We start from the raw sequence: 24,954 nt of genomic DNA, 5'->3' as shown, positions 1-24,954 counted from the left end.
GTTTCCTAAGTTGATAGTGACCAGTCAGATATCCTACTGTTAAGCGTCAATTTTTTCTGGTCATTGCCCAGGGTGATCCTTTGCTTCCATCCCATCTCTTAAGGGATTGAGCATGGGTGTAACCTTTGGCTAGTTCCGCAATTGTCGAAGTCATCAGGACGTAGGTGCCACTGGCTCCTAAAATTCTTAGCCCAGCCGCTTTCTTGGCTAAAGAGTCGGCAATGCGATTACCTTTACTCCTGTCGCGCCCTTTAACCCACCTTAGGATAATGTTAGTATCTACCGAGGCTTTGGCTAAATCTTGGTGGCACTCTAGTACTAGCCCTGAGGTAACACGTTGTCTGTTCAAGGCTAATAGGGCTAAGTTATGAAATATACGGAGTGAAGAGACAAAACGGATCTCCATGTTGTTGGTAATCTTTCCGCATCATCCCCCTTGTTCATACTACTGTCTGATTGTAGCCTCTGATTGTTCGAGAGTGAAAGTTTCTATTACTTGCTAGTATTTTAGTGTTTTCGTAATTGATATTGCGTCGTGTCGCCAACACGTGTTGGAAGAGAGAAGACGTGGTAACTTTTCCCTTCTCTGCTAGTTTGTGTTCATCTTTACGTATGTTGATTCTCCTGTTGGTCTGGCCGATGTAAGTCTTGTCACAGCCTTGACACTTGGTAAACTCCCTGGGACTCCACAGTGGTATCTGATCTTCACGAAAGCAAATAGACCGTGCAACCCCAGAAGCAAAACTCTGCACATGACAATACAGGTATAATAACAGAGTCATCACCAGAAGATAGTAAATGAGTTGATATCGCATAAGTGTTTTTCTGAGAAATGTTGTTATGAGAAAAATCAATCTGATATCATCATGAATCATTGTTTGTAGATACTTATCATGTAACCTTGATTGTAGATAATGACTCTGAAACACGGTAAAATTTTTATCGGCATTGATAGAACGTATATATATATATATATATATATATATATATATATATATATATATATATATATATATATATATATATATATATATAGGCATTTGTTCATTCCTCACAGTTAACCGTTTGCCATTTTGTGTGGTGTTTGTATCAGAACCGTGAGTCTACGATTTCCTTTTTTTGAATTAGTTGTTTGAGTAATTAATCCATCGTTCTGGTTATTTGACTAAATTTAATAGCCCTTCGTCAAACGCTGATCCTAAAGGTTTCATTTACCCCTTGCAAAACTCTGAAAATATTTAAAAAAATGTACAGTGCGGGAGAGAAACAAATCAAATATTTTCTAAACACTTTTGTTGAGAAAATAGTATATTATTCAACGATTGTGTTATGATCACACAAAGTATTAATGGTTTATGCAGGGGTATTAATAACCATCACATGAGGGGTGCATACGCTATTTTTTTACAATCGATAAATAATGAAGAACTATGAATACTTTATTTATATTCGTGTTGAACACAATAATAGTAATTACTCGTATTCTTTAAAAAAATTGTACAGAATTGTAGTTAATGGTATTACTTCGAGTATTACCATGAATATCAAAAAACCATGAACAATCTATTCTTACTTATATTGAACATAACAGATGTTATCCGCTTTCTTGTGCAGTTTTAACCATTTATTCCAGGTCACTGATCTGGAAGGAGGAGAAATCCTTACATTTATGTCATAATTGCTAGTCTCATCAGAGTTCAATATTGTATTGTAATGTAGCCTTCCGCCACCGAATTGAATTTCCAGCCACCATGAAGCTTCAATGCAGTAATATCACCACCGGAATGAACTAATATGGTTGCGTTGCAGATTCGTATCAGGCATATTTGAATTTGTTGCTATTTGCTCCCCTGAATTACCAAATTTATTAATACCAATGTTTCGAATTGTGCATTTTCCATTAAAATAATTAACCGAAAAACATGGGGCGGGGCAAAATTTCAGCTGTAGATTCATATAATTTTTACTAATTTCTTAGTATTTATCAGTAATTGTAAATGTTCGCTGTAATTTTGTTACAGTTTCTACCATATTGATAATTGAGATTCTATGCCTTCGACACGCCCCAATTATTCCAAAAATCGTTGCTACCTAAAAAGAAAAAGTTGAATGGAAAGGAGGATGACCTATGCTAGTTTTCAGACGAAAGGGTTTCCTAAAGAAATATGGTTTTGACGTATCGTATATTGTTTGAAGATATGTGTTAGCACACGTTTTTTCAATTAGGAATCAAGAGTTGCCTAAGTAACCGTGAACAATGTACTAAAATCGAAGACTGTATGAGCCCTACCCGAATAATTGAATTAGGTGTTCCACAAGGTACCGTCCTTGGACCTATACTCTATAACATACCTATATTTGAACGACCTATTCAAATTAAATGTAGAGGGAAATGTGATGAGCTTTGCTGATGACACATCAGTTCTCTACAAAGCCAAAAGTTGGGAAGAATTGAAAACTCTAGTAGACTGGGACTTCGGAACTATCCTTGAATAGTTTGACGGGCAGCTACTAACAGTAAATACAGACAAAACATACTTCACTCCCCCTTCACTTCTTACTCCAAAAATTTGCCCAATTTTGACACCATAAAGATCAAACAAACTATTGAAGTTGTTAGTTTTGAAAGGGCAGATATTTGCAGATACTTAGGAATTCACCTAGATTGTAACTCGAAATGGAAAGTAAAAATAAATTACGTAGAGAAGAAACTGTGAAGTATTCTATAGAGGTTGAAACACTATAAAGATCAAACAAACTATTGAAGTTGTTAGTTTTGAAAGGGCAGACATTTGCAGATACTTAGGAATTCACCTAGATTGTAACTCGAAATGGAAAGTAAAAATAAATTACGTAGAGAAGAAACTGTGAAGTATTCTATAGAGGTTGAAACACTATTCCAAAATACCTACCAAAGGCCAAATGAAAATATTATATTATGCGCTGATCGCAACTATGGAATCATTGCTTGGGGTGCGCCAATAAAACGTTTCTCAAACACCTGGAAAAAATTCTGAAAATGATTCCCAAAGTCATTTTTATAAAACCATATACTCACCCAACTGAACAAATTTTTAATGAGTCGTAAATCTCAGATGTTCGACAATTATATTTCATAAAAAAACACTGCAAAGAAGTTTTCTTTACTTAGGTCCAAAACTTCATAATGCTTTACAAAAAAATGAAAAAAATATCCTGAACTCAAAACTTTTCAAACGGGAAACTAAGTCAGGGGTTCTTCAAATCCCCTACCTCCAAATCCATAGATATGTTGATGTAAAAAATATTTATTACTTTTAAAAATCATTCGTTTCTTTTAATACGCTTCACTGTGATAAATAAATTTGAATCTGTTTCAGAAAATTATTATTCCTTTTGTGATTATGTGTTTCTTATGTATGTACTTATATATTTGTATTTTAATATTCATATAATTCACAAAAAGGATTTGAAGCTTTATAACTCCTATTCAATTATTTGCGAGCGCTTTCGACAGCTGGTCTTGCTGTCATCATCAAGGCTCTACTCAGCCCGACCAGCTGTCGAAAGCGCTCACATATAATTGAACAGGAGTTATAAAGCTCCAAATCCTTTTTGTAACTTATATTAAAATTGAAATACTGAAAATAAAGGAAAATTAGTTGATCATTCAAAATTCTATATTTGTGTATACTCGTATGTTTATAAATGTCTAATGTCTAGCTTGCAGTTGAGCAGCTCAAGCTGAAGGTTTACCTTTTGCAATGCAACTTAATTCATTTGCAACACATTACTTCTCGCATAACATTCTCATTACATAAATTATTATTATTATTTCTTTTCCAATTGTTGAATATCCTTACTATTATTATTCCGTTGTGATGCGTTAGACTGAATATTCATTTTTGAATTTCAGAACAATCATGGTTTTTTTCACTGACAACTTACTTCTGGATTTATTTGGCGTACTCGTAGCTTTATCTGCTGTACTCTTTGTTTATATCAAAAGGAGTTTTCAGTATTGGGATCGAAAAGGTGTCCCATATCTACCACCTAACATACCATGGGGAAACTTGCAGCCACCCCACTCAAGGGATATTCCAGAAGGAGATGATGTAGCAAATATTTATTATAAAGCCAAGGCAAAAGGCAAGTATACCTTATATTGGAACTGTATTTGTTCAAATGTGAATGATGGTTGAAGATGTTAATTGTAAACGCCCTCTTTCATACCGTTTTTTGGGGAAGAAATTCTCAGAATGACACCTTGTATTTTAATGGAGAAGTAGAAAAAAGGTGGTTACGATAAGATACAGCAATTTCATAGTAGACAATAATTAATCTTTAAAATCCATTGAACTTTGGAAACCCCTTATATTCATAATCTCGTTATTCATTTTCGTTGAATTACTCTTAAACAATTAAGTACTAGATTATATCGTCAGAAGTGAAATCACATATGCTTCTTATCATCTGACTTTGTTTTTTATCATATCAAAATCTATTTTCTTGCTCGGTTACTAAGTCAACAATAAATTAAAACATGTATTCTATTCGTGAACCGCGAGCTAGCTAATACCATTGTTAAGTACAAGGTTCTGTGGCGCATGAAGATACATACTATCTTTCAACCTTTATGAAATTTCAAATCATCTAAAGAAACAATTCGTTCATGACACCTATCAGAAAATAACTACTCCTCTGGCTGATACCACGAAGGGCGTTGGATTATATCCGACAGGTGTCAGTGCAGGATTATTCACTGAAGTTATTGCTGCTGGCAATACAACTGCCGCATTAGATTTTCAATTATTGGAACACACTTGCAGACCGGTTTCGGGCTGCTTGCCACTCGTCAGTGCAAGGTAGTCTCTATCATCAACATAAAGTCGATGACTTTCGATAATTGAAAATCGAATTCCATTTTCTGTTATATTAACGACAATAGTTAGTAAGTGTATAGTAAATGTATGTAGGTATAATCAGTGTTCACATTATTGGTAACCAACGAACCAGATATTATCATGGATATTATTTTACAAATTGAAATACATGTACAAATTTCAAATTCCTTTCAAAACAATCTAATTGTAATCTGTCTTCAGGTTGGAAATACATTGGGATATATGTTATGACAGGGTCAGTATTTTTACCGGTGGATTTGGAACTAATCAAACATATTATGACCAAAGATTTTCAACATTTCGTTGACAGAGGAACTTATGTTAATGAGAAAGATGAGCCAATAAGTGAGTATATCAATTACTTTTGTACTTTTCAAAAAGAGTAACACCCTCTATGAATCTCCCCCACCTAGACGTACCCTCCCATAGTATTTTATTATTATCATCCTTCGATTAGAGAGCTCTGATGTTGTTATAAATGAGCCTTCCCAATGTTTTTGAGGTTGTTACAAAGAAGCCACTATTTGTTTGTCATTTGTCAAGCTTTCATCAATTTTATTACCTTCGTCAGGAAAACTAAAGTAAATCACATGATTTTTGTAGAGATATAAACATATTACACTTACTAACGAGATAATAAAGAAACTTGCACAACATGAACAGAAAAAACCAAAAGATTTAAAAATAAATCAAATTTTGACAGTGTCATGTGGGAACAGTCTAAATACTAAAAGGTTTTTTATATCTTCCTTATCTTTGGCTCAATATCTTAAGATCTGTCTTCTCCTGTATATGATGTTCTTCGTTAAATGCAACAATTTATTTAACTGTAACTATCTACATGTTCATTATTTTATGTTGATTTTCTGTTTCAAAATATCAATTTTTGCCCAGCTGCTCATCTGTTTTCCATTGGAGGAAAGAAATGGAGGAACCTGAGGACCAAATTCACTCCCACGTTCACTTCAGGAAAGATGAGACAAATGTTCGAGACCATAGCAAACTGCGGACATATTCTAGAGAAGTATATAGAACATGAAGTAGATCACCATGAACCTTTGGATATAAAAAATGTTTTAGGTAATGTTTATTTTTATCATATACCGGAAATCTGGAAGGTAGCGCGAATCGATCATTTGAAAAACCCGCGTGATGGGATTGTCAAAGCTAGGTTGGTACAAATGTCCCCTATACACCCGCGGAGTTTGACCACAGAATAGTAAACAGCTTACTATTCTGTGGTTTGAGCACCATCCGCCATTCAGTGTGTTAACAGCACTCAATTTGTCAACTAGTTTCGTTTCTGATATAGTGGTGTCGAATGGGCCGATAACGAACGCTCACAAAGAAGAGGTGAAACTCATTTCTTGTTTTAAAAGATATAATTCTCTCATTCACGCCGGTTAGAGGCCGGAGTTGATTGGATGTTCACGTGGGAGTAGTATTGCAACAATTACCTTTTATGAAGAAGACGATGATATTTTTATACGTACTGTAAATGTCCGCCGTTGGAAGACGTGCCTACAAATAACGTAAATTTTAGGAAGATTAGGCTGGTTATCTCAACTTGACAGGGGCTGGGAAGAGATAAGCAACATGGTGTTATCAATACCATAAACAAAAGTTGGTTATCAAAGGTATAAGCAAATATTCACCGACCAATAGAAGAAGGAATTAGAAAAATATGTACTCATGGTTTCGAGTATTTATTTTGGTGTGTTTTCAAAGGGTATTCCAAAAACAACGTTACATTTGCCATACCATAATCGTGATTTCGAATATTCATTGAATTTTAGATTGAATGAATATGATTTCGCTACGTTTGGCATTTTAGTTTACAAGCATTGCGGCTTGATGGATTTATATGTTTGTTATTTAAGTTACCATTGGAGCAATTATGTTTTTCCTACGAGGAAGACATTTTTTTCTCTTCTTTGATATAATTATTTGCGTACTTATATAATTCCACTTTCAATGAAAATATTCATTTGAATGTTTTTTTACCCCTCAATTACCTATGTGACAACCATCCCCGGCCCGGGGTTGAAACTCACACTTTTCGTTTCCATTTACAACTGTTATATTTCTTCTATGGATGATGTTGGAGAAAGAAGAATATTTCTTTTCAAAAGAGTGTCATAAATCTCGTCATCTCAGGGTTTTTTGGGGTTGTAGGAGCAGATGGAACAAATGTGGATCCGGTCGACTTGGCCAATTTATTCGAGTGGTTTATCTATCAGATATGATACCAACGAGAGTACGAGAGCTTGACAGAACTAAAACTATAAATTGTTAATATCCAGAAATACATTTTGGAAATAAAGTTACATTCCCATGTACCAACTAATTCAAACCTACCTATATAAATGTAGGCACACCATATCTTATATTTCTGGATTACTCCCAAAGACATTCAAAATAACTCTAGCTGTTTCGAAATGTAATAATTGGGAAAATGTCGATGGCAACCAATTGTTTCCCACTGCAAACCTGAGTTTTATTTCGCATAAAATTAACGATATTACAGAAAAGGGTAGATAGTTTTTTATAGTCCTTCCAGTGGAATGCTCCGGATCCACGTCAAACGTAGTTTCTTTGCCAATTCTGGCCTTTTGGGTATGTAGCCAACAATACCACACGGGTTTAATGCCTATTGCTCATTAGTGGTAGTACAAAATAAAATATTGAATGCAAAACAATAATGGCGCTTCAACCGACAAAAGAAGGACATTTATACAACAACGAATAATTCCTGTAAATACGAACGACGTACTAAGAAAGGAGAATGGTTTTGTTGCAAGAGTATAAAAGTACTATCTATTGATATGAAAATATCGTTGATAATTCAAAAAAAAAATAACTTCCCACCCCTTTCTCCCCTACAATGCATTTAAAAGCGGTCAAGACGTGGTGGTCAACTGAAGTTAACATCGCTAAAGTAAAATAAATCGTCGTTTAGATCATATCCGCTGAAATTTAAGCGTTTCACGGATCAGTTCCTACCATTTTAAACGAGCTTTTAGGCATGTAACTCGTTGTCGCTCGACTAGTGCAAATTCGTCGAAAGAGACCAGACATGCGAAAAGAAAACTTATGGATTCAATAAATCTTATTTAACAGTCACCGTATCCTTTTGATACGGCTCTGGTCGATTTTTTTTTTCTAAACCTCAAATAACCACTTGGAGGCCCCGATTTCAGTCGATTAATAACAGAAAAGGGAGTTTGCAGCGAGTATTGAAGCCGCTCGGGCAACTGCTTCCAAGCGATATGTTCCAATTCCTGCTGTCTCTTGGTCGCAGACCGTACAGAAAAGGGGATGCATCATATTTAGTATTTTCATTTTGAGTTGATACATCTCTTCCCGATCCATTTCACTACTCCAAATGAGTATAGTAAGATTGGAAAGGTAAGCATATTTGTTGCAGCAACTTTGTTCTTCCCCGACAGGTCCGATGACCAGATCTGTTGTTACCTTTCGTGAGAGGCGGTGTTCCACCTCGAAGTGTACATCCCTCCGGCATCCAGAATTCCCTAGTCTACGAGCTGGACATTTTGTCTGTAATTCCTGCATCGCACTCTTTTGAAATGAACCGTTGCACATTCATCTATCCCGAATTTCACACAGATATAATTATCATTACTATTTTTGGAGGGGCCAATTACACCATCATGAATTGTACTTTTCCAGCTTGTTATACTACCGACATAATCGGTTCCTGCGCTTTTGGCTTGGACTGTAATAGCTTCAAAGAACCCAATTCTCCGTTCACACAATTCGGTCAAAGAGTATTTCGTACAGATGGGATTCGCAATTTGAAGATAACTTTCATGGGGGCATTTCCCAATTTATCCAAGATGTTAAGAATGCGATTAACCGAAAAAGAAGTGGAAGATTTCTACACGAAGGTTGTTGAAGACACTGTGAGATACAGAGAGAAGGAAGGCGTTACTAGACCAGATTTTCTTCAGATGTTGATTGACATTAAGAACAAAACTAACGAACATACAGGTAATGTTATTATTTCATTTACTTTATGACAAATTGATGTGTATAGTCGAATGAAAGCTAGTCATCTTAAATTTTTTAAAACGTAGAATATAGCAAACAGCAAACTGGTGCTTCAGACTCCATCTTCTTTGGTTTAAGGCAAGTCGAGAAGCATGTTGTTCTTCTGGTATTTGTGTTTAAGGGCAATGCTTGTTTCAAAATTGGAAAATTCTTTTATTAGGATCGTTTGTCGATTCTGGAGATTGCTGTCTTTCGTCTTTGGTTGGCATTTTCGAAATTATGAATACTAGCTTTTTCTCTTTGTATTCTTTGTATTTGTTTTTCTGCATTTCTGATTCTTTCGTCAATTTTCATGGCTTCTTCAATGTGGCGTGATGTGATACTGTAGTCGTTCTTGTACCCTGTTATTTACTGATCTTTTTGATATTCTCATACACACATTGACTAGAGAGGTCATATTTTTCATTTTTGATGTTCCATTGTGATTAATTTTTACCTCAAATTTCATTAGTAAAAGTTGTCATCTGTCTATGAAGCTAGTAGCGAACAGTAGAAAAAGCCTTCTTGATGAGTCTTACATATTTTCTTGCTATCTTTATCGATGTCAGTGCTCAAGAGGAATTCTTTGAATCATACCCTTTCGAAATGTTATATGATGGAATTGGTCGATACTCGATAAAAATTCATAACTAACGATTTCTTTCGATATGTGGTGATTCGATAATTCATTGATCTCACTTCAGACCTATGCTGTACATATAGACTAACACAACATTTCTTTTTCTTCAGGCGATGGAACTAGCTTGACAATGGACGAAATCGTTGCCCAGAGTTTTGTTTTCTTCATTGCCGGATTCGAAACGAGTTCAACCACAATGACTTTCGCACTGTATCAGTTAGCTACCCATCCCGAAATTCAAGAGAAAGTTAGGAGCGAAATAAATTCTGTGCTGGAAAAACACAACAACCAAATCACGTATGATGCACTGAATGAGTTGAAGTATATGGGAAAGGTAATCGATGGTAAGTTGGACAAACAATATTATTTTCAGCAAAATTTTCAAAACGGTTATTTTTCTGAACTCATGTTGTTTTACAAGTAACTCAGTTTTTAAGTGTACCGTAAAGTTTTCAAGGAATATAATAATAATAATATATTAATAATAATTTATTCTCCTCTTATTTTACATTTTTGTACATACACATGACACAGTGCAGAAGATAAGCGGGGAAGGGGAATAAATCCAAAAATTAACTTCAGTAATGTCTCAAAACTGTAGATGGGCAAACGAGGAGAAAATTTCCCCAGAGAAAGCTGAAGGAGAATAGGACTAGTTTTTTACCAATTCAACAAATTATTGATTATATTAAATTATTGGAGTATATCTGACAGGTGTCAGTGCAAGATTTTTCACTGAAGTTATTCCCGTATATGCTGTTGGAAATACAACTGCCGGAATCGATTTTCAATTATTCTAACACAGACCGGTTTCGGGCTATTTAGTCACTCATCAGTGCAAGGTAGTGTCCATCATCAACATGAATTCGATAATTAAAAATCGAATTCCTTTCAGAGTATCATTCCTCGAACTAGGTTGAAGCGAACGACGAACAATATCAGTGTTACTATCTTCATTCGGGTTTGAAGGCCGTCGTAGTTTGGAACTGCATCCAAACGTTTCGCCAGCATGAATGGCTGGCTTCTCCAGAGGTTGATTCATCTCGATGATTCACCGATGTCATCGGTGAATTTTGAAGATGGTAACATTGAAAATTTCGGCCGCGAAAGCCTTAACCACTTTGACAAACAATTTATTTGTCATCGCCCCATCTGAAGTGTTACTTAAATAAATCGACAGTAAATTTTTGATTTCAGAAACTTTGAGAATGTATCCGGCTCTTCCAGTAGTCACCAGACGATGCGTGGAAGACTACCGAATACCTGATTCGGATGTTATTATAGAAAAAGGCATTGAAGTTTTCATTCCTATCAAAGCAATCCACTACGATCCAGAGTATTATGAAAATCCTGAAGTTTTCGACCCCGAAAGATTCAACGAGGAAAACATTCAAGGAAGGCATCCTTACGCTCATATTCCCTTCGGCGAGGGACCCAGGATCTGTATAGGTAGGGTTTATAATTGGTTCCATAGCACATTTCACCGTGGTTCAGTGTTCATGGCAATAAGTCAAATGGAAACTTTCTTCAACTGGACATGTCCAGTCCAACTAGGATCTATTCTTTTTATCCCAAAAGAATAAGATTCATTCAGATAACGTGTACCTTTGTCTATGCCTGTTAAAGATTCCATCTTCTTTCGACCTACTGACAACTTCGCATAACGAAAAGGAAGAAATTTTCGAGCGTTTCGTTTTATTTTTAACTGCCGACAACATACTTACTAAACTATAATTTGGATTCTCACTACCTACCAGTAATGCATACATCCCAACAGTTTCTTGGACGAGAAACGTTAATCCTTGTCTATTCTACGTCTACGTTAATCCTTGTCTGTCTACTTCCTTGCGTTTTCTTTTCACTTCGTTGTATGGATATTTTCCGCTTCCTGGGAGCCGTATGATCTGTCTATTTTTCCCAAGTCCAACAATCTTGTTCTCTTTACTTGACGTATGACATACTCTCCTGCATACGGTTTGAGTGGTCCATATATTCAATTATCTAAAAAATTATTCTTTCAGGGTAGTCTCAACTCACCTACACTATAGGTTAATCGACTGACACCTATCAGATAACAACTACTTCATCAATTCCTCGTACAAGGAAAAAACTGAGCTGATTCTTGCTTTGTTAAAGCAGTTCTTCAGTTTTCTTCTCGGACTGTCCCCATATAAAGGTTTTCCATATGTGTTCCCTGGTATGTTTTCCAGAACTCCCTATGGTTCTTATATACCCATTTCCTAATCTGGTTCTGTACCAACGATTTTGGTACTCCCACAGCTGTTTCTGGACTCACGATGATGTTCCTTGTTTGGCACATTTGTCAGCTTTTTCGTTGCCCATGATACCTGTGTGTCCTGACAATCAGTTTATAGTCAATATATTCCTGTTCGCAGTTTCCCAATATGGATTCTAACCAAGCGATTGTCGTGAAGTATTGCTGTTGAATGGCCGGAGCCAGTTTCTCCATAAGATCTCGTCTACCTCCGGATACTCATAGTTCTCAAGCAACTTCTGGAGGTCAAATAATTTATTCATTACAGCAGACTGAAAAAAGTCGACGAAAACGCAGTATTTTTACGAAGATAACTCGAAACTGAAATGTCTTTTCATTTCGGTTAAAAAATCAAAAGTTATTTTGCTAGAAGCAACGACCATTATATACCGAAAAACTAACTGGATAAGTAGAATGAGAATCAAAAATACTGTCTCTAGACCAAGTTTGCATCATCAGGAGACGAATCAAAACTCACTCTTGATTTACTTAACGAATAACAAGAATTACGGGAAAGCACGAACAAAAAATATTTAGAGATGAACGCAAGTTGGTTAAGTTAGGTTGGGTTTAAGATGCAACACATCAATTCAATAAATTCATCCGAATCTCTTGATATGTTGATTTAAGTGACAGTGACCTATTAGCAGGCCTGATGTAGTTTATTAATTGTATGGTGACATACTTCGAAAGATGTGCAGATGTCTTCCAATGGGCCAATCCGGATAGATTTGTCCAGAAGTCTAAAAACTTTTTTTTGCAGTACCTACTAAGTGCTTGAGAAAAACCTGCTGGTGATAGATCCTGATTCTATTTCCTCCTTGCAAGGGAGTCAGCAACTTCATGACCTTCTAGACTCTAGACTAGTGTGGCCGAAATCCAGATCAAATACAACTCGTCAAATCTTCATAAAGAGAAGAGTTTTCCGGCAGATAGAGTCATTGGCCTGGCAATCATCACATATAATAAATGGATTTGTTTGTGTTTTAAGTCCCAAGATTCTCCACAGATCCTCCAACATATCCATAGGAATAGTCTGGATTTCGAAGTCAAACTTCGAAACAAATGTAAATTAGATAGTTCTTACTTGTATGTAAAGCCGTCTCGCAACCAAAACTATTTGAGTTTACCAACTATTCGGAATCATTATTATGTGTTTTTCCTTAGGTTTGTATCATATTATTTTTTATTTCAATAATAATAATAACATGATATGATAACATGATGGAAAACATATACGTAGGTTATTCTTCACTCAAATGATGAATTACTTTGATGTCTGATGTATAGTAAATATCATCACAAATATATCTTTCATGGCATAACTTTTCAGGGTTGAGATTTGGTGTGATGCAGTCTAAAGTTGGTCTCGTTAGTATTCTCAAGAATTTCAGAGTGACACTCAGCAGCAAAACTAAATTACCTTTGAAAATTGACGTCAACTCTTTTATTCCCACAACAGAAGGAGGAATGTGGCTGAATCTGGAAAGAATTGGTAAATAATGTAACTCGAGATTTTGCACAATCAAGTTTTGAAGATGTTTTTGTTATTGGGTGATTTTGAGTTTTTTTTATTCAAACCTTATGTACTGAAATAAAACATAGACGTGAAAGAAAATATTTTTCTCTATTCATATTCCTAATTCCAAAATAATCAAAGATCATTGTGAGATCATTGTGTAATTCCCCACACCTACCTTTAACTCTGTAACAGTAAATAAACCATACTTTCATTGCCTTCTTTACCAAGGGCAGAATGCATTCATATACAAATAAATATAAACTTGATAAGCCCCCACTACTTGCAGACAGTTGACAGCTAACAGATCCATTGACTCTGGTTTCGACGAATTTCATTGATGAAAACAGATGAAAAAGGGACAACTCAGCTGAATTCTGAAAGCTATTGTGAATTGATCGGTGAAGAAAAATGCGCATTATAGGAGGTATCCTAAATTCATCAGCGAGTCCACTGACTAATCCGATTAATTAATTTTTATTGGTTCATTCGAAACTTCAGCGCGTCCATGGTTGAAGCAATCGGTCGGAAATTTCTGTTGAATTCAAGAACTCGCCTAAATTTGACATGATCACACTGTTACATTTCTCAAGACCGAAGAACAACACTGAGTATGACTCATCGTAAGAAGAAACGCCTGTCACCTATTGCGGTGATTAAATTGTTATTGTTCCACAAATAATGATTTTCACCGCAACAGTGAGCGGAACTAGCGAATAAAATTTATGGCTTTCCCCCACAATAATAATCAGCAGTATTTGTTGTGGAAAAAGTCATTGATACACAACGGTTTTAATAAACAACAATTGTATTGAAAAAATGATAAATCTTAAAGTATATAACCAGCGTAAGGGTTGAAACTTGAAACAGTTTCTAAACTGCCCACGTCGGGTAAGTATCAAAATCCCAGATGAGTGTTCCGTAGAAGGGATATATGCAGAAAAGTACCCCAGCAGCTATAACAATCATCCCAAATCCAACTTTCATCATTTCCCAGGTTGGCATGTTACAGGGTGCAGCAGCAATCGCGTTTGGAGGAGTTGACACTGGCAAACAAAACGCTAATGAACAAGAGAGGGAAGATGGCATCATGAGGAACATTGGATGTAGCTTGGAAATCTGTGAAAAAGTAGTGAAAACTGATGTAGTGATAACTTTATGTTCTTTTGAAGTGACTGATTTAAATAATGAAAAATTGTTTATGTAAATATACGACGGTGATCTGAAAAGTTTCCAACCCAACAAAGACATTTTTCAGTTTTTTTAAATTTTTTATACATAGTTAATTTCAAGGAAAAAAAATAATTTCTGGCCACCTGAATTACGAGAAAGATAATGTTTACTACCGCAGTTATGAATGAAATATTAAGCATAAAACTCTGTAGATCCTGGAAGCCAGACATAATTGTAACAATAGAACCTTCAATAACGTTTATATTACATGGACGCATTGAAGCCCCCCTGAAAGTTACCCTATAAATGATAGTAATCTTTGACTCACCACTGACAAATCTGCCATAACCGGAAGTACTATGGTAGCACAGGCGACATTACTCGAGAAAATCTGCGTGATTACAATTACCGTACAGCACGCGATAATCATGACGTAATTTCTGTCCAAAGAACCGAATTCTCTCAACCATCCCGCGATCATGGCACTCATGCCGCTCTCCTTTGATCCATCCGCCATCGCGAAACCACCCCCCAGCAGGAAGACTAAGCCCCAAGGCATCTTCTGGTTGACGATCTTCCAAGTCAGTAGCGCCGGGGACGCTGTTTTCGGCCTCTTCTGCTCATCCTTGCTGAACGCATATATGAAGTTCGGATTGGATGGAACGAGGAAGAGGATCATGACAACCAAAATGGCTACAGTAGCGTCACCTACCTGAAAATTCGAACAAGCTGGGTTTTATACTCTGGGAGATTGGAGGTGAGCTATGCTGTGGTACTGTGAAGTACTTTAGTTAAAGTACTATTTTACTTAAAATACTCGGTACTTTGGGTACATTAGAACTGTAATTTAAGTAAGTAATTTCATAAAAAAGGTACTGGTATTCGAATAAAGTCATTTTTCCCATGTGTAGAGTACTGGAACTCTAAATAAAAATACTGGCAGTCGGGATCTGAAAATTCTACCTTGGTTCTTTATAAAACTTTTACTTGAAGTACTGGAAATACTTAAAGCAAAGGAAATTTTGGTACTCGTGTAACTAAGACTAATTTTCAATTATGGATTTCAGCTATTTAATTGATATTCATGGCGAGAATCATGACATACCACTAATTTTTCTCAAGTCCAATGTTATCCTCAGATTAAACAATTGAAATTACAACTTTCTGGTCCCTAGAGTTTTTGTGCATGGTTTTCATGAAAAAAAAAGTAATTTCACAGCCACAAAACAAAACATATGTTGAATTTTCTCAAATGTTCTCAGTACTATAATTGCATCAATAGTAGAGCTGAAATAATTTCCCATGTCTTCATTATTTTTCTGACATCCCTTCAATTTATAGGTATAGACTTTTGACTTTTTACTTTTGCTTACTTGAAAGATTCAAAATACATACTGTGTACGTGAGCGCGGGATCATTTTGCCCCGTGCGTGTAAATTATCGTTATAAGTAACGACATGCCAGATCTTTCTACATTCCAGATCTCTTTATATGATGATTCATAAGACAGTGACTTATAAAAATAGGTCTGTTATACAACGTAGGCCAACCCTGCTGCAGCCTAACAATTTTTTGATGAACCTCTTCAAAGCAGGTAGAATCTAGGTAGATTTTTCGAAAAGTTTGGCCATAGGAAGAGTCTGGCTTTGTTTAGAAGATCCAGTTGAATTGTCCAAGTTCCTCCTTCTGCTGGAGGGACTATCACAGTATTGCTGCCTCTGGTACCAACCAACATTGTTCTAAGTTCTTTGGAGGGTATTACAGACTACCCTTCCTGTTTACCCTTTAACTCTGCTGCACCCTGAGTAAGATTATCTTTTCAACTAAGATACCTACCTTTATACTGGTGAAATATTCCACCCATCCTTTGATGAAGCCTGGCTTCCGGAAGAACCACAATAATATAGAGAGCACGAAGCATATTCCTACGGATATCTCATGGGCAGACATTTGACCAAGTTCTTCTATATGGTCCCTGATGACACCTTTGGCTATAAGTCGTCCTTCTGGTCCTACTTCAACTTTCTTTGCGTCTTCCGATTTGGGTCTGAAAAGTCCCAGGAAATAAAACTGAAACCATACCACTCCGATAATCATCGTTATCAACATTATCGGAACGTTCAGTATCATCCATTTATCAAATTCCACACCTGAAAATAGGAGGTTTATGATTCATACTCACAGTCAAGGCGGAGTATTAAAAAAAGGTAATTCAATTCCTTGGCAAAAATCATATTATTTCAATGTTTGAACTCTTGAGACTTGACTACTGAAACAGGTTGCAAAAATACAATAGGGTGAGGCTGCAGTCTTTTCTATGAGCCTAGTGTTAATATTCGACATTGACTAGAGAAAACGATTTCCCCACTATAGAACAACACCGTCCCTTGATACGCGTTTCGGAATGTAGGCTTCCACGGCTGAAATAGGACCTTCTTCGTTGTTTATAGATCTTATTCTACATTTTTCGAGTTTCAAACTTTCAGAGATGTCTAGAAGTATGTTGTCATGTATCGGTCTCAACAATTTCAAACATTTTTTCGTTATTTGTGCTAGTTTTTGAAGGAACGTTGAGTAACAATAGACTTCTTTGGTCTACGAAACCTAGTATGTGTAACATGTTCTTTGAAACCCCTTATTATGGTTTGCTTAGTTTGACCAACATACGTTTTATCGCAACCCTCACAGCTTATTTCGTACACGGAGCCAGTAAACTTTGAGCATGTTTGAAAGATGCGCGTGCTGTCAGCTATTTCCTTGATACGTTTTTTTCGCGATGCCATAAACTGTGGGTTAGTCTATATTAAAACAGTCAATTTGTCTCGTATCATAATTATGTACCATTTTATTTTTTATGAATTTATATTCAAGTAAACTTTTCGTGTATGAATATTCATATTCGCATTTCATCGGGAATTTTAATATACAACAGTTCAGTTGATTTATGAATATTCATAGTAGGTTCCAGTTATGATAATTGAAGATTACATTTCATTACTTTTTTTGCAATATTTTTGGAGGTTTCAAACTATTTTGGGTGGCAATGCTCCAAATGGGGTTAATATAAGTAAATCTAGGGTATGTGGAATATAGCTACTTTTCAAACAAATTGGTCGACTTCAGCTTTTGGATCTTCTGAGAAAATCGCTAAGATACTTTAAGCTCTAACTTTATTACTTAATCTCACCTGGACTATCAGGAAATCGAGCTTCATAGAGCCCTTTGAAGGCTAAATTCGTCCCTGAACCAATAACGCATCCACTTCCTCCTATTGAAGCTGCGTAGGCTGTTGATATGAAATAGCACATCGTTATTTTTGTGGGTCTTCTCTTATCCTGTTCATCTTTTTCCAGATCTTCCTCGGGAGCGGTTATCTGTTCAGATTTATCTTGTTTCTCGAACATATCTATAACGCCTTCTCTCTTTCATGAAAGTAGCGAGAACCGAGAAGAAATATTATTTTACGAATATAAAGCTCAAGAGAATTTGTCAAATCGCCAAGTTTTTTTTCAACGAGAATTTGAACATAAAGGTATTCAAACCATTGAAATGATTAACATTTTCAAAAAGAAATTAGAAAATTAAATTCTGAAGACCTTCACGGTAGAAGGTCAGAATCAAAAAGCGACTTCCACCCATGAAAAGTATTTTATATGAAATTATGTTAAAAAATGAATCTCTATTGGAGTGGTCGAAAAAATATTGGTCAGACTATGATTTATTGAAAATTCAGAAATAGAAATCTGTAATTGAGAAAGAGATTGACTACAAAAAAAATCACGTGGTGTATGAAAATTTGACGTGGCTTCCAAATATGATTCCTCAAATAGAACCTATGAATTGCAAGTTCGAATATGTTAAAATAGAATACATTCGAGATATGGAGGAATGGAAATACTAATCTTCAATAGTACTCCTAAATTTGTTCTTATTTTCTTTTTCAACGTCCCAATATGACTACTCCAACAGTGACCTTCATCAATGTAGAGTCTCTAAAATTTTGTAATTTGACAATATTTAACCTAACCTAACTTAACCTACCTCTAGAGACTCCAGTGTTGCTTGTATGATTGGAATCATCATGGCCGTAGCTGCTGTGTTGGAAATCCACATGGATATAAACATGGTGACCGAGCAAAGTCCCACGTTCAGTCTTCTGGGGCTGCACCCCACTAAATTAATAACGTTGAGAGCAATTCTGGTGTGCAGTTTACAATGTTCAACTGCTATGGCAATAATAAGACCTCCCACTAACATCATGTTCGTTTCATTTAAATAACTGATCGAGGTTTTACTCGAATTCAGAACACCCATGAGCGGGAAAAGGACCATGGGAATAAGAGCTGTTATTGGCAAAGGAAGAGCTTCCAACACCCAGAGTCCTGAAGAAAAAAATATATTTAACGAACTGAGTATCAATATTGAAAATACGAGAGAGTTTGATAATTATTTGCTATGTGGACTTGATTGTTGAACAATTTCAACATAAATTTGTCCAATTCATTAGTTTGACTTCCATAGTCTGAAAATGTTAATCCATTTGAAATCAAGAAACTTCACACTGTATTTTCCAAAATAGACTGTCTCCTACGTCGTGGTAATTGGCTTATATAAGTCAATGCAATTCTTTGGAAGCTGGTGGAATTACTATTGAAAATACATGTCTTTCCAGAATGTAATCCAATGCGTCACATTCGCATAAAACAACACAATATCTCTGTCCTTTTCTTGCTTTTGCGCACGGTTAGTTTAGTGTCGATATTAAGAGTGACTAGCCAACTATTTTTCCGATTTTACGTTGCCTCTGATCAAAGCTATATTCATTTTTCTTTTGTCTTGTCTGATATCGAGTCCCAATACGAATATTGGGTGCTTTTGTCGAGATAATTCCAAAGTTAACCTAGATTAGCGAATTAAATTTTAAAGCTTTGTTTGCTTTGGCAAACTCATCATGGTAACTCATCACTGCTGTTTTCCCCCATATTGGTCGTGTATATCAACATTTCTTTAAGCAGGCCATCTAAAATGGTCGATAAGAACTCTGCTCTCCTCGACAAACAATGACTTACGTTCAATATGTCCGTGTTCTTGTAACAGACGAAACGTTTCGACCACAATCTACTAGCCTGGTCAGTTATGTTTAATCGTGACTAAGGCTGTGGTACCAGGTACTGGAAAAATAGGAAACCTTCCTGAAGTGCGATCTACCAAGGAGAGATCAGGAAGGTGATCTAAACTCCAGGTCATGTACGTGAAAGAAGTCATAGGTATTTGATTCGTTATAAAATATTGTAATCACCGTTATTTACTTTTGTAACAAACGACACACTGTAACAAGGGCATATGCTGCTAGGCTTTCAAATCGTCATCTTCACCTTCTATTTCATGATATCTATAATATCTTACCTGCCATGAGTAGGACAACATAGAGACACCGATAAGCAGGTACGTTATTGGTAAGGAATACAGGAAGTAGAACTAATGGGTAGACTACTACGAATAGTGACTTCCAGTAGATCTTCAAAACTTTGTAAACTTCTGACGGTAACATTTAATAGGCCTTTTCGAATATACAATGCTAAAACAGAATACATATCATTATTGGTTTATATTTATACAATAAGTTCCATAATAACCGTCGACTATTACTAGGGAGTAGGCAGATCGAGACCCTTGCCAGGTTGAAACATGGGAAGTAGGCAAAATGAGCCCTCCGCATCAAATCACAAAACCCCTACTGTTGTTTTTAGATGTTCGACGTTTCGGCTTCGAATTTGAAGCCATTTTCAAGAGGGTATGACTACACTGAGATCTCAATTTGCCTACTCCTTAGGTAGTGACACGCTTTGAGGGTTTTGTGACTTGACGGCGGGAATATCAATATGCCTACTCCCAAGGTCGACTGTGGGTCCAAAGGCTCTGGTCTGGTATCTATCTCCTTGGACGAGTGGAAAAGACGAAACGGCAGTGGTAGCGAGGGTGCAATTGGTGGGGGTCAGAATGTCATCGTCAATTCTTCCAGGTTTGGAGTCCAGCTCCCCTACCCTTTCGACTAATTGTTGGTATTGAGAGGGACCAATGGGTTCATGACTGATTGATGACGGCATGAAGTCCTTAGACATCAGTGCCGCCCTTCACGGGATACCCCTACCTGGCTGGGGTGGGATGGATGAGAAAGTTATTCATCCGTTAACGGGGGACATGAGGGCCTCATTCGACAGAGTGTCGGGGCTTTCTATATCGGGAGGGGTCGTCTACAGCATAATCTGTGGCTTCCCTAACTAACGCAGAAGCGGGGTGTGCAATATTGTGAGACAGAGGTGATCTTTGTGAATAATCTCATTTGCTGAAACAGTTGGGACTTTGTTGGCATACGTTATTTCAGAACTTGAACTAAATGTGGCTTAAAGAATGTTCAATCGTTGATAATATTTATACAAATCGAAAACAATAAAAAACATAATTACCTTTCGCAAGTAAAACTGCAAATAACAACAGTATATTAAATTATAAATTTTCCACTTTTATCTGTACCTGTTTGCGAAACAGTTCATATATTAACAACTATTTAGTTTGTGTAATGACTGATACCTGCCTTTTTGAGATAAAGTGTATGTTTATCATGTTGTCTCTATATATAAGTATGAAATGCAACACAAGAGTTGTCGAAAAAATTTAAAAAATCAAAGAACGAACCGTATCTCTCGATGTATTGGTGGGTAACTGACTCAATTATTAAAGACTTCGAATGATATTGAACCCCATTTCCATTATAGCACAGTCAATACATGTTTCACTTCACACGACCCAACTTTGCAAGGGTAGCAGAACATACGAGGTGTGTTTGAAAAGTATCCGATTTGTGTTAATATCTTCGCGCCAGAACGCTGCGGAGAATGAGAGTAATCCTTAACGAAATCCGTGATAGCCATAGTTACCGGCTAACGTTTTGAGTCGTGCAGAGCGTGGTTCATGTCTGTGTTGTTTCACTGTTGAAAATTACACAAAGAATAGATCAACAAGTTTTGCTACAATCTCGACAAAAGTTGTACAGAGACGTTTGAAATGATACAGAAGCCTTTGAGGACGGGCACAACACAGATAAAGGAACTGTACAGGCATATGTACAGTTAGTTGACCTTGTTCTGGCCGAACGTCGCTGATCGTGTCCAACTTGCGATTGAAAGTGATAGTCGATGAACTCTTCGTGAACTACAAAATGTTCTCGAAATACAGAAAACTACTGTTTGGGGAATTTTGAATAAGATCATGGGAAAGACTCTCGTGTGCGAAACTCATTTCGAAATTGCTCACCACCGAGCGGAAAGACCTTCGCTCAGGATAATTTGACAATGATCAGTGAAGATAAGAATCTCCTCAAGGTTATTACTGGTTGTGAAACATGGATTCATGGTTACGATACTGAAACTAAACAACAATCTTCAAAGTGGAAACATCCAGACGAACCACAGCCTTAACAAGCAGGTCAAAGTCGGAGCCATGTTATGTCAATGCTAATTGTTCTTTAGAGGTGAGACGATCGACAAGGAATATTATGTTGAAGTTCTGAAAAGATTGCGCGATGCCGTGAGAAGAAAACAACCGCCTTTTTGGTCACTGCGACTTTTGAATGTTTCCCTAATCGAAAATGGCGCTAGAAGGAATGCGGTTCGACGACATCAAGACGACTACTATAGAACTACTACGAAGGATGCCACGGCCCGGATGACGGAGAATTGTACTAGTGCGGAGATATGAACGCAGGTCGGAGACTTTTTGGACACAGCTGGTATATGCATTTGTTCTGTCATAATGGCACAATAACTTGTACGTAAAGATGGTCTCAGTGTTTACTTGGAGAGCGTGCTTTTGAAGATATGAAGACAGGAGGTTCCCCCCTCTAGACAGTTCCAGAACAGTCAAGAACATTCTAGAGTATTCCAAAACAGTACACAACATCCTGGAACTTTCTAGGACACCCCCGAATCTGGTAGAATGTTCGAGAATAGTTTGGAATGTTCGAGAAAATCCTAGATCATTGTGGAACAATCAAGGCAGATAGATATATGGTTTGGCAGTGCTCTATCCCCCATTCGTGATAAAAGTTCTCACTAGAAAATTTCCCCAAATCGCTTTTTATGAAAGGAGATAATTGAGCCGGATCATGTCTGTGTTTAATATTGTTTTCATCATTTATATCAGATTTATTATATATCAAGGTGTTGTGTGAAAATAAATATATTTAACTAGACAAAATGTACTGGAAAAATATGACTACTCACTTGATGATTATCTTTCTGAATTATTCCAATGAATTATAGGTTTTGTTCAGCTTTTCAATAATGAATTCGGTTTTCTCTGGATTTCCATTTATGATCATAACCTTTTTGACAAATCGTGACAGGTATGAAACACGTATCAACAGATCGAATAAACAAGGTGTTGTAATTTAAAATGAGAATCTACAGAATGACTTTCTAAAAACATGTTATCGTGTCAAACGAATATACAAAGTGTTACAATTCATTGTCAGAACTTGGTGGTTGCTATTGGTTCTTTCAAAAGTCTTATCCGTTTTAATGTCATGTGTTTTTGTAGCTTCACATGGATATTCATTCTACTGTGTCGTGGTATATATTGATTGGTTGAGAATTTTGTGCTCTATACATTGATGCTGTTCATTTTTTCTTGTTTGCGAAATTTCGTGCGTGGGTTGGCTGAAGGACTGGGCTGCCATGCGGTTTTTGATGGTTCAAAATGTATTGGAATGATCAATAGGTTCGAGAAGTGGGTGCCCCATGATTTGAACAATCGACAGGAATAGTCACGTTTCGAGGTCTGCTTTTGCGCAACCAAAACGATCCTTCTTTGGATCGGATCGCCACGTGTGATGAATAGAGACGTTCAGGGCAGTGGTTGGACATCGATGAGCCACCCATGCACTTCCCAAAGGCACAAACCTTTCAAAAAAGAGCATGGTTACTGTATGGTGATCGATGGCTGGTGTGATATACTATAACTTTCTGCAACCGGGCCAAACCATCACAGCAGAGTCCCACTGCAAGTATTATCTGCGTACATAAGCAGCCTTTCTTGAGATATATGAATGGGAAGGTCGTTAATGAAAATGAGGAAAATTAGAGGACCGAGTACGCTTCCCTGGGGTGTACCAATATCTGTTTCAAATTTCTCCGAGATGACGTCATCAATCTTAACAATGAACTTTATTCGCTCGAGGAAGGACACGATCCACTCATTGATTGGGCCGCGGACACAAAGGTTATTCAATTTATCAGATATGAAAGAATTATCGACCGAGTCGAAAGCTCTAGTAAGATCAAAGAAAATTGGGATCACAAATTCGCCAGAGTCCATTTTGTTGTTGACTTATTGAACAAATTCAATCGTGCTTGTTTCAGTTGATAAACCACTACGGAATCCATGCTGGTTGTCACATAAAACCTGATATGTGTTGAGAAAATTTGTGATTCTATTGGCCATTACTTTGTCTATCAGTTTAGAAAAAATGCTTAGTAAAGCGATTGGTCTATAATTCTCAATATTACTTGGATCGCCTTTTTCGAAATAAGAATTATAGAGGCTAATTTGGGGCTAGAGGGAAATTTGCCTTGCAATACGGACAGATTGATAATATGCTCGAAAGCTGGTGCAATTATATCACTGGTGTCTTTAATCACTGAAATCGGTATTTCGTCCGGACCTGTAGATTTTTTATTCGGTAATGAGTTTATGACCTCAAGTATTTCGTCCTCTGTGACGGGTTCAAAAAACATTGATGCAGGATTGAATTCACCTGTGGTACATTGTGTGGAAAACTGTTGACCAAAATGTTCATTCAAATCAGTTATCACTGTTGATAAATATCGTCCAAACACAGGGGCCATGTTTTCTGGTTCGGTTAGGACTTGGTATTGAGACTTACCTTAATTTCAAATAACAATCAATGATGAGGCAACTTCTAATCACTTCATAAAAACTTTTATGAGGCAAAAATCGACCGACTAGCCTACTGCCGCCAAAACGAATCTGACGCATGGCTTTTGCACACTGCTGCCAAATGTTCGAGCGTTGATGATAGTTTTCGGTCAAAACAGCGCCAAATTTCAAATAGATTTAGATAAAACACGTGTCATGCCGTCTCTTCAGTGGCGTACAATAAATGAATTCATTTAGCAAAATTTGTGGGGTGTAGTGTTTAGGCTTGGAAATAATGGAATGAAACTATTAAAACCAGGTGAAAGTGAGTAAAAGTTTACTTTAATAATGTTCAGGTAAATGAAAGTCCAATTGCAACAACATACAAGTATATTCAGAATAAAAAATCAACAAAATATTGGAAAAACAATAAATAATGAAATACCACCCAAATAAAATTTGTACAAATTCTTGTAGT

The 24,954-nt window shown here is 36.6% G+C and overlaps 2 protein-coding genes across 4 annotated transcripts; one reads left to right on the top strand and one right to left on the bottom strand.

The window, feature by feature from the left end:
* Positions 1–1,058: 1,058 nt before the first annotated feature.
* On the top strand, positions 1,059–13,466 carry LOC111517755 (probable cytochrome P450 6a23). The gene is made up of 8 exons (XM_023174019.2): positions 1,059–1,097; positions 3,896–4,128; positions 5,085–5,228; positions 5,778–5,963; positions 8,574–8,894; positions 9,684–9,917; positions 10,771–11,022; positions 13,182–13,466. The coding sequence occupies exons 2-8, from the start codon at positions 3,903–3,905 to the stop codon at positions 13,349–13,351; spliced, it is 1,533 nt and encodes a 510-aa protein (XP_023029787.2). The 5' UTR covers positions 1,059–1,097; positions 3,896–3,902; the 3' UTR covers positions 13,352–13,466.
* Positions 8,572–24,615, bottom strand: LOC141486651 (protein I'm not dead yet-like). 3 transcript variants are annotated; one of them, XM_074185013.1, is made up of 7 exons: positions 24,484–24,615; positions 19,947–20,118; positions 18,582–18,922; positions 17,728–17,962; positions 16,377–16,690; positions 14,869–15,252; positions 8,572–14,486 (listed from the first exon to the last, which is right to left on the bottom strand). In XM_074185013.1, the coding sequence occupies exons 2-7, from the start codon at positions 20,089–20,091 to the stop codon at positions 14,241–14,243; spliced, it is 1,665 nt and encodes a 554-aa protein (XP_074041114.1). In that variant the 5' UTR covers positions 20,092–20,118; positions 24,484–24,615; the 3' UTR covers positions 8,572–14,240. The 3 variants fall into 3 exon arrangements, with proteins under 3 accessions (XP_074041114.1, XP_074041112.1, XP_074041115.1); XM_074185011.1 differs by lacking the exon at positions 24,484–24,615 and adding an exon at positions 22,823–23,375; XM_074185014.1 differs by lacking the exon at positions 24,484–24,615 and adding an exon at positions 21,008–22,729.
* Positions 24,616–24,954: the final 339 nt, after the last annotated feature.

The sequence above is a fragment of the Leptinotarsa decemlineata genome, unplaced genomic scaffold (assembly GCF_025532065.1).
Source record: "Leptinotarsa decemlineata unplaced genomic scaffold, Ldec_3_MD MMD2_tig00026361_RagTag_RagTag, whole genome shotgun sequence".
In the NCBI taxonomy this organism is placed as follows: Eukaryota; Metazoa; Arthropoda; class Insecta; order Coleoptera; family Chrysomelidae; genus Leptinotarsa; species Leptinotarsa decemlineata.
This window is presented reverse-complemented; position numbering and strand designations above follow the sequence as displayed.

Coding starts and splice junctions, on each gene's coding strand:
- LOC111517755 (XM_023174019.2), top strand. CDS start 3,903: ATGGTTTTTTTCACTGACAACTTACTTCTGGATTTATTTGGCGTACTC. Junction 4,129..5,084: donor TTATAAAGCCAAGGCAAAAG/GCAAGTATACCT, acceptor ATCTGTCTTCAG/GTTGGAAATACATTGGGATA. Junction 9,918..10,770: donor TATGGGAAAGGTAATCGATG/GTAAGTTGGACA, acceptor TTTTGATTTCAG/AAACTTTGAGAATGTATCCG.
- LOC141486651 (XM_074185013.1), bottom strand. CDS start 20,091: ATGTTACCGTCAGAAGTTTACAAAGTTTTGAAGATCTACTGGAAGTCA. Junction 18,923..19,946: donor TGTTGTCCTACTCATGGCAG/GTAAGATATTAT, acceptor TTTTTTCTTCAG/GACTCTGGGTGTTGGAAGCT. Junction 15,253..16,376: donor AATATTTCACCAGTATAAAG/GTAGGTATCTTA, acceptor TCGAATTTTCAG/GTAGGTGACGCTACTGTAGC.